The sequence below is a fragment of the Empidonax traillii genome, unplaced genomic scaffold, assembly GCF_003031625.1.
Source record: "Empidonax traillii isolate 1590-97213 ecotype Southwest subspecies unplaced genomic scaffold, ASM303162v1 scaffold591:size1139884, whole genome shotgun sequence".
Classification (NCBI taxonomy): Eukaryota; Metazoa; Chordata; class Aves; order Passeriformes; family Tyrannidae; genus Empidonax; species Empidonax traillii.
The window spans coordinates 384,905-394,899 of NW_020955784.1; the positions used below are offsets into that span (position 1 = coordinate 384,905).

General features: G+C 40.0%; 1 protein-coding gene across 1 annotated transcript in view; it reads left to right on the forward strand.

The window, feature by feature from the left end:
* The first annotated feature begins 493 nt into the window (after nt 1-493).
* The window catches only part of LOC114064889 (protein scribble homolog), a 25,016-nt gene continuing 15,514 nt past the window's right edge, over nt 494-9,995 (forward strand). The window contains exons 1-6 of the mRNA XM_027898310.1: nt 494-502; nt 746-949; nt 3,117-3,353; nt 4,616-4,705; nt 5,383-5,460; nt 7,152-7,247. Of these exons, the coding sequence (XP_027754111.1) occupies nt 494-502; nt 746-949; nt 3,117-3,353; nt 4,616-4,705; nt 5,383-5,460; nt 7,152-7,247 (714 nt within the window). The remainder of the gene's footprint in view (nt 503-745; nt 950-3,116; nt 3,354-4,615; nt 4,706-5,382; nt 5,461-7,151; nt 7,248-9,995) is intronic.

Below are 9,995 nucleotides of genomic sequence, written 5' to 3' on the forward strand. Positions count from 1 at the left end.
TGTGCCATATATTTATATGGCATCAAGCTGCTTTCTGCCATTGGATTTGTATCACTGTAAGAAAATGTAGAGGTGAGATTAAAAGAAAACTTGAAAGATAAAGGTTAGTTTGAAAAATGGCTTCTAAAGTTCAGTGAAATTAAGGTACACAGACAACCTTGACACTTGTCATGTATGAACTTCTGTGTATTAGTGAGAGAGGTAGAATATTTTGGATGTAAATAAGTAATGGATGTTTTGAAATTACTGGAATATAATCACTTTGAAAATCAGCAAGTCTTGAAAGATCAATTTGGTGCTGTACTTTCTATTGGGACCATTAAACAAATGAAACATTTTATTTAATGAATAATGAATAGGGGAGTGACTTAATAGGTTTTTTTTAACTCAGGTCATGAGGCAAGATGGTCACTAAAGGTCTAAGTGCTCTTGTTTGTTTTCTTAATAGTACACTTTATTGAAGACTGTTGTTGATCATTAATTCTTCTTTATGATGCTGAAGGTAGGCTTGGTTCCATGCTCATGTAAGTCCATAAAGGCTTCCATTATTTTCAGCAGCCTTTGCTTGCTCTTTGTATCACCAGTATTGCCCGTTAACTGGCAATGTGTCTCTCTGGGACTGAAGGTACCTCTTAAGGTAAAAAAGGGAAATTCAATATTTACATGTTTGCAAGTTTCTGCACTTACTTCAATCACTTTCTTAAAATCTATTTGTTACCTTTTTTTTTGGTCATCTTCCCCTCAGGACTCCATTAAGTGGCTTCCCAAGTCTCCTAAACTGTACAGTGGCCATAACTGGAGCTCCCAGGGCTCTCGCTGGGCCTCACTGAAAGGAAAGGAAAGTTTTCGTGGTGGTAACCTGTACAAATTCAGCTCTGCTAGTGGAAGATGGAGGGAAGGAAGGAGCAGTCCTGAGCAAGAAGCAGAGGAACTCGAGGATCCTGATGATGTAGGTAGTCTTCTTGAAATCAGGAGGGAAAATGTGTATCCATCAAGAGTCTACAACTGCTTGCAATGCTGTGCAGCCGAGCACTTTGGGTTTGTGGCAGGCTGCATTGCTTATATTCTCACATCCTTGCTTGTGCAGAGGGTACAGTATCGTGTTCAATGTTCTGTTCCTTTACTTTGCCTGCAATTCATCCATCCAACCCTCAGGAGTACAGTTCAACTTGCAGGTTACAATGAATAACCTGAGTAATGATGAGACAGATATGGTTTTACTTTAATCCTACTTATATCCCCAATTACCAACCTCCCTCCATCTCTTTCAGGTAAATAGGAGGTTAGCAGCACTTGAGGCTCAGTGTCTCCCTAGGACTGGATGGTAGAAAAGTGAGCAGTACTACTCCACTGCATGTTTAGTTTTGGCTGGTGCTCTTCCAGGATGCTGATATTTGGGAAACGTGCATCCTGTGATTTCTCTAGCCTGTACCTGCCAGGTGATGTCACCTGTGTGGCAGCCTGGCTCTCTTCTTGGTTACAACCTGGGAAAAGAAAGTTGTGATTGCGCTGCTGCAGCCTTTTTCCTATCAGGGCATTGCTCACCAGTCTCTTCTTCTGATGTTTGCTGGGAAATGAGAGGGAAATTTGGGCTCCTGCTCTTCTTCCAGGACCTCTGCTTCCTTACTAGCACCTGTGAGGGCCACTGGTGTGCCCTCTCCTTCAACCCCCAATCCTGGCTCTTGCTCCTGACCTTTTTCCCTGGCCCCTGTGGCACTGCAGCACTGCTGATGGGTCTGGGTTAGTCAGCCTGGCACTGTAAAGAGGAATCTCTCTCAACAGAAGAAAGATAATGAATGTTTTATGTGAGTTAAAGCTAAACAAATTCCCTTTTAAGTGAAAATAGGAAGCAATCACGCCTTGTATGCTCTCCCTGGGGTAGGCAATGCTTTTTTCTATCCCAACCAAAAAGAGATTGTGGGAAAGCACTGATATAGATTGAAAAATAAAGTGTCTACTGGGATTTTTGCAAAGATGTTCACGGTAATGCCACTGCTTTTTATTTCTGGGATTAAACTTCCAAGCTTAGGAAAACACTTATGGGGCTTATTTTCAGAGATGTTGATCTGTGTTTGCTGTATCATTTTACTGCCAATTGAAGTTAGAAGGATTTGGGCAATAGGAAGGTCTGATTCAACCTTAACCCATCAAAGTAGGAGCAAAAATCAGCTAAATATAAACAAAACATTCATAAACTATGAACGCAATTTGGACATTGTCTGAATTTCATTTAACCCTTTGCCAAGCATAACTAATGGCTGGGAAATGTCACTGTGTTCTGCTGTTAAACTTGTCTGAAGCTTTAATTGTTTGGTGCGTGTGTTTTAATTGCATGTGTTTTAATTATTTCTCTTTTTAAGCCCTTGTGGTTTAGCTAAGCATAGGGTGACCTTTTCAGTTACTCACAGCATCTCAGAGGTGCAGTCTAGAACCAGGCTTCAAAGCAGGCTTCAGGATGCCTCACTTTTGAGGTTCCATTTCCAGAGGAATTCCTAAATCAGTTTAGTTTGCAGATCTTAACTCACTGCCATTTCCAACTGAATAAAGTCAATCCAATTACTGAAACAAAGTCTAGAGTCACAGATGCGAGATATAGGCTTGCCTTCCCTCTCACACCTATGCTCCCAAACATGGAAAGTGAGCCTTGAGGTACTATGAGAAATGTTTTATTTTCTGTATGGAAAGTTCTTTCCTTTGCCTCATGTGTGTGATTCCTTGCCCTAAGACAGAGGATTCAGTGCTACAGAGATGCCAGGGACTGGCCAAAATAGTCTTGTTCTCATGCTCTGTCCTTTTTGTAGGGCATTGCAGGATTTAGTTGGGTATATATGTGTTACATGTGCTTGTGCATGTGCTTGGGGATCTAGTGAAAGGCTGTACGAATCACAGTGCTCTCCCTGTTCCCCGATGTCAAGGGCAAAACATGCCCAGAGAAATAATGGTAAAAGAAATACTCGTACATTTGCTGTAAAGTTACGGTTTTGTCTTCAGTGAAACAAATGCTACCATACAGCAATGGGATAGTGAGGAACAAATCCAGGTTACTGTGGGAAGGGTCTGTGCATCACATAGGTATTGTCCTTGCTGTGTTTACCTTTTTCATCTTTAACCCCCAGGAACCTATTTCCAAGTTTTCTGGCAGTCTCTTTGATAGCAATGGTGGCGTGAGAGATCAAAGAAATACCAGAACAACTCTTCAAGAAAAGCACAAGTTGGCAATGAAAGGGAAGACACTTCCAGGAACTAACACTAGGGTGCAGCCAGCTGTCTCCTCAGCAGGCAGCTTCTCCAGCGAGAGCAGCCGGATCCCAGAGGAACTGAGGGTGATGGATGTGCCACAGACCCCATTAAAGGTATTGAACTGCTGCATGGGCTGGGCTTGCTGGTGGGGTGGTTCTGTGCTTCTGTGGGGAAGTCCATGTGTCTGAGGTAGGGGGGTAAGTCCTCTTCTTGTGTGTGGCAGTTTATAAAATATTCATAGAAGGGGGACATTGCATGGTAAATTTCATGAGACTTACCTTTCACAGAGAGTAAGCTGAAGGTCATCCTTGCTCCCCCTGGCTTATGTATAAAAAGAATTTTCCATTGAAAAAACCTGACAAACTCACTTTCCTTGTCTCCATGCATCTCATTATATATACCTAGCTTTGGGATTGTGAGCTTAAGTCAAGAGTTTGTGCAGGTGGGTACTCAGCTAAGTCGTTAGTGCATGGTTTTGGAGCAGTGGCATGGTCTTACTCTCATGTCATGAGAAAGCCTCCATCCGGTGAAAAGGGGTGGGAATGTTCAAGTGAAAATTTATCCATGAGTACTGCACGATTTTGGCTGAAAGTTATGAAAAAGCTATGGTCTGAACTCAATGGATATATCCCATCTTGGCATACTCTGGAGGATATGAGGAGGAAAAATACTTTATGGACTGTCTCTTGGGACGGTACAGGGCACATCTGCTGACTGCCTGTGGGGCAGGAGATATGGGATGCAGCACCAGGAAAGGCAACTTGCCCAAAAGTGGCACTGGTGCTGGGACCTGTCACCAAAGCACTGCTGGCAGCCACGGGCTTGTGAAGTGTTGAGCATACAGGTAATGCTATGTCTAAGCAACATGTGGCAGGGTGATTTTCATTTGGCTGATATGTTTTTTTCATATATTTTAGGAATTAGGAACTTCAGATGAGTATGTTATATGTCCAAGAGTAACTGCGTACATTTGTTAAATTTGCATAAATTTGTTAAAAGCAAAGATTTTTCATAAATTTATCAAATAATATTTACTCTTCACTTCTCCTGTGTACTGACTGGCATTGTTGCCATTGTGAATTCATTAGTGAATCTGTGGGTTTTAGGAAGCAACTGTAGTCAGTAGCCTTATAAACAGCCTTATATACTTTTGGCATGACTCTAAACCCTGGAGAGATCATGCATTCTTGGTGTTACTGGAAAGTAAAGACTAGTCTTGCATGTGCCAGTGTTGAAGCGCAGCACCGTTTTTCTCTGGGCTGAGCTCTCTAGGGTCATGTCTGCTGGTGTTCAGAGTGAGAGGTAGATTTTCAATGCTCATGTTGGCAATGTTTTTGATTAATCAGAGTACTTACCCATTGTAATTCTTTTCCAGGTAACCATTACGGTGTGCAGTCCAATGGGGAGCCTTGGTATTAGCATTGCTGGTGGAAAGGGCTCACCCTCATGTAAAGACAGTGATGAGGTGCATTTCTTATTCAAAATTTATCTACTGATCATTAGAAATAGACTGATGAGTAGTTCTTTGAGCTGTTGTGTTTTGCTGTTTTTTTTTCTGAGGTTGTCCTTAATGTAACTTTACTGTCTTTATGACAAAGCTAACAAGGGTAAACATGGGTAACTTATTTCCCAAAGTAGGAGCTGGCACTAGCTTTTGATGGGGAAGCTTCTGGAGGGATGATTTTGGGGAGAAAACCCAACGTAAACCAGTGATTTTCCAGAGGCAACCTAATGGCTGAAACACTGTTGTCTAATTTCCATTTTCTACCTCAGTTTGGGGTCACTCCCTTGGCAATCCACATGCTCTCCCATCCCATTTGCTCATTCTCAGGAGCTAACTAGACTTGAGAGAAGTATTTCTCAGAACTTCTCACTGAATTATCTTTTAAATAAATCTTTGTTTCCCAGTATGTCCCCTATGGCACAGTCTAAACAGCTACTGACTTTTGTTCATTATTGTATGTGTCAGCCATGGAGACTTCCTTTTTGGTCTTGCTAATGTGCTAAGGCATTTAGTTTTTAATTTTATAGAGGCAACAGAACACCAAGTCTTGAAAATTAATTACTTCCCATTTGCTTTTTATGTCTAAGAACAATGGAAGAAATTCTATCAGGTCTAAAACCTCTCTTTTGTCTTACCAGGGGATCCTGATTGCACGGCTGCCAAAAGACAGCCCATCAGACTTGGCTGGGGTACAAGCAGGAGATAGAGTGGCTGAGGTAGATGTGTTGTTTGTCAATGAGGAGTGTGTTCTTTGTTGTTGTCTTTAAATCAAATCACTCAGAGTTGGGGAATTTGAGATCTAGATCTACGCTTGCCTTAGCTTTTTAGATACTTACCATTATGAAGAAATTATAATGACATTAAATTGTTGTATTCCTTCTTATTATATTCTGGTTGTCAGATCTTTATGTTCAAAGTGCTTAACAAAATATTATTCACTTAAATGACTGATTCGCATAGGACAATAATGGTCTTAGTAAGCAGTTATGTAAGAACAAATGCAGTTGTACCTGGTCCAAGAAGCTTTCCTATGACATGGTATTAGATTTACTAGATGAGTTCATTGCTGTTGTAACAAAGAAATATAAACTAGAAGAGCTTGTTTCCCCAAGGTAATTTGCGATGGGGAGAGAACAGCTCAAAACAACTCCCTTGATGGAGGCTTATGGTGCCAAGTGCCGAGCGATAGATGTGTCTCGGGCTGCTCCACCTCAAGCCTCATCTTTCTCAGCAGAAGCCACTCTCTTGATCTTCAGAGTTTCCCAGGAGCACATATACAGTTTTGTGATGTGTACTTTAGACGTACTGTTTGGTTTCTATCTGCTGAGAATGGTGGAGTGGGAAGGGAGACTCTACAAAATTACTTTGAAGTGAAACTGGTCCATGACTTATTTTCAGCTCCTTCTCTTACACTGTCGTTTATACTTGCCTAAATGAATACTCTTTACCGCAGCATACTCCATGTTGAATTAAGGTGGGATAGAGCAAACAATATTGTATGTCTGTTAAATTGTTAGGAATACAGATACAACCTCTGTCAGCTTAAGACTATTTAATCATAAATTATTCTACTAATTTTGTCAAACTATGCTATAGAATTATTAGTAGAGGATTTTGTTCCGTAATCCATGTACTATGTTAGTTTAACAGTTTTTACAAGGTTAATTATAGATAAAATTCTGTACAATTTTACAATTTTTCTTATATGAAAGGTATTTTAACAGATGTGAATTTAAATAATTCTTTACATATTTCACATAATCAGATCAGGGGAAAAAAAATTAAGATTTTTAGTTGCTGAAGCTTTACCCTCTGAACAGAGTTTCTGGTAAAGTCAGTATCTTTAACCCCTTTGGTCAGGTTATTTTTGGGGCTATTTGGAATATAATAGTTGCTAATGTCTGTTCTCTTAATCAGTACTGAAATAAGTGAAAAATACAAGAAATTTCTGTTCCATACTGTTGTGCCCTGCTGTCGTTATCATACAAATAGTTAGAATTTCTCCATCTCCCACAAGATGGCAGAATCATTCATCTGTTTAAAGGATACAGAAAAAAAAAAATCTCTGGTTTTTGTGTGTGTGTGTGATGAAAAGGAATTAATGCAATCAGGTGTACTACAGGAATCCTAATATTTTGACCACAGAGATAATCTGGGTACAAATAATGAGCATTTTTCTCTTGAAACTATGTGTTACAACTTCTTATTCTTGAACTGATCAACACTACAAATATACAATTCATCAAAAATGGGGAACAGCAAGAAATGCAATTTTATTGATTTCATCGTGCAACCACTTATAACAATAGGAAAAAGCATTTGTATGGTAACCTGAGAGGGAGGGAATTGCTCTTTTTAAACCGCATTCAGAATAAAAATATGTGTTTCTGGTGTATTTTTTTTAAAGGCTACCTTCGTTTCAGAACCTGCTGTCCTTGATGCCGGTCCTGCTGAAGCTTCACCCAAGGGCAGCCCCTTCCCGACAGTAAACCACATCATAACAGTAAGTAAGATGGCCCCAGTAAATAACAAATCATTCTTACCTAAGTAATTTGTGTTGTCTGTCATTAATGCTAATGAAGTCTGGCACGGATCTTGTGAGTAGCAAGACACACACCAAAGATCAGAGACCCTACCAGGTGTTTCCTTGGCTGTCACTGCAGCTGGAACGTGGCTCCTGGAGGAGCTCAGCTGCTGGGTAGGCACCAGTGTAGCAGACCAGAGCTTTTGAAGCACTCTGGTTTGGGGACTTTGAGGGTGGTGTCCAGCTTAAGTGTTTATTCTATTGTCTGGGCTCCCTCTCTAGCTAATGGGAGGAGCAGCATTTCCAGGGTCCCTCTTTTAGGAGGGAGAGGTTGAACTGCTACCTGGAGCTGACAATTTTTGTGTTTTGACTGTAGGAGGAAGTTGTGTGACAGGCTAAGACGTCTCCATATTTTAGGTGGCCAATGTCAAATGAGAGTAAGCCTATCGCTTACTAAGGGAAATGGCTGAGCCTGCAGGGTGGCTTTTAGAAATCTGGGTCATTTTTGTGAATTTCTCTAGCAAATTCAACTCTCTGAAGACCTACCCTAATCTTGGTCATCGACCTGCACACCTGAAACTATGGCTCTACTAGGAAGATACAATAAGATCAAGGTACCTAAATAATTAGGTCAAAAAGCATCCTACTTTTATGAAGCCTGAAGTACCAGGAAGGAACAACTGTTTCTTCTACAGCAAATGCCAGAGGAATGCTTTGTTTGATTCCTCTTCTTCCAGCCTTTTTTTATCCTTTTCCATGAATACCATTCAAAACCCAGCTAGTGGCAAAAAATGGAAGTTCATATATTATATAAAAGACTATAATCAAAGACCATGTTCATGTTTTAATAGCCACTCAGATTTTTTAAAATAATGGAATTTGCTAGTTGACTAAAAAAGTGAGCAAATCAACCACGCAAATCTGGTTTTCTCTGATTTCCTGTTTTTGAGAACATTGTTTGAGAAAGGTTGAGCTGCAGCATTTGTCCATAATATGGACTAAGAAAAGTTTTCTATTCAGTTGCTTAAAGAAACTTATTTTGAGGCCCCTGGTCTTCAACATCATCTTGTGAAACATTTAGACCAGTTTTAGTTTCCAGATGAAAACAATTCATTCAATTTGTGGGTTTTTTTGTCCAGCTCTACTTGGTAGCTGTTTCTTATGGTCCTAATCAGCATGCAAGAAGCATGAGGCTTCCTGTTAGAGGACACTGTTGAAAGGGTTTATTCACACATTGCTAGTGTCCTGGATCTGTTGCACTGGTATCTGACTTCTAGTGCTTTCATCCAGAAAGAGGAAATGACCATATTTTTATGTTGTGTGCCTTTTGGAAAAAAAATTCTTCAGCTGTAGAGGGAGGAGGAGGAAGATAAGGCCAAGTCACTTAACTTAGTACACAGAGGGATTCAACTGGCTGAATATGTTCCAACTGTCAGACGCAGCCCATGTGCAAGTTGTTTTGCATTTCTTGTTTTGTTTCTTTTTTGAAATCAAAATCTTTGTACTGTAGCAAATAGTGTGTTATCGCCTGTAACCTAAAGCAGCATTCATCAGTCTTAGGGATTATGGACTTGCTGGGAGTATCCTGCTGACTTTGGAACTGCTCAGTATCTCATCTGCTCTTGCTTTGAAGTTTCTCTTATTCCTCAGTAACTGTCTTATCTGAAAGATAAGCCTGCCTTCTTACGGAGGACTTGCTTTGCATGTTCAGATAAGCAGGTGGCAGTAGGACCTTAATGCAGAATCTTGTTCTGTGCTAGGAATATAGGAAGGTTTGCTTCCTTTGTATTTCTCATCAGGTTTCAAGAGGAGATGGGTGCATCTATATCAGAGGAGGGAAGGAAAGAAGCATGATGGCAGAAAACCCAAAGATTTCTATTATTCTTCCTGCAAAAACTGAATGTGTGCTGGATGGTGCCCGTCTTCCTTCTCCCTCTCTTCCATGTCATCACTCTGCCCACCAGCAGATACTTTCTTAATCTATTTATTTTTACTGAATTTTAATAAAAATTCTCTTTGCATATGGTATCTGTGATAACATTTGTCTTGAACTTGCTAGCCACAGCCTTCTGGCCATCTCTTGCCATTGCCCATCCTGTCTCGGAACCCGGTGCTCTGACATAACAAAAGGCAGTGCTGCTGCCAGGTCCAGGTTTGCCTTGGGCTTGGTTGCTCTGACTGCTTTTAAAAGGCTTATATGAACTGTTAACTCAGCCAGCCAAACTCAATTTCAAACCCTTTGTGCCAACTTTAAGATCTCATGACAGTATGAGTGACCAGTAATTAATTGGACAAATGAAATATTCTTTCACTCTGAGTCACAGTTTTTGCAAAAGAAAAATGAGAATCTCCCTTGTTTTTAGTTATGATTGAATATTTTACTGAAATGTAGAGACCCCAGAACTTTAATTACAATTAGATTCTTTTTTACATACAATATTTTGTGGACTTGCTAATCACACCTCAACAACATGAAAAGAGTTTATTTTACTTTGTTTAATATGTATATATCTAAAGAAAAATATTATAATTTAACCTAAATCAAGTCTTTGGATTTTAAAATGGTGATCTTAAGAATATGTAAAGATGTGCATCAAAATATAAAAGATTAAAATCACATCTGATGTGGCTGTTTACATGCAGACACTGAGTAGAATACTGCATGTCTAACTACATGGGTGGAAAAATCAGGAATGTAAACACAGGGCCCCATGCTGACTATAGCAG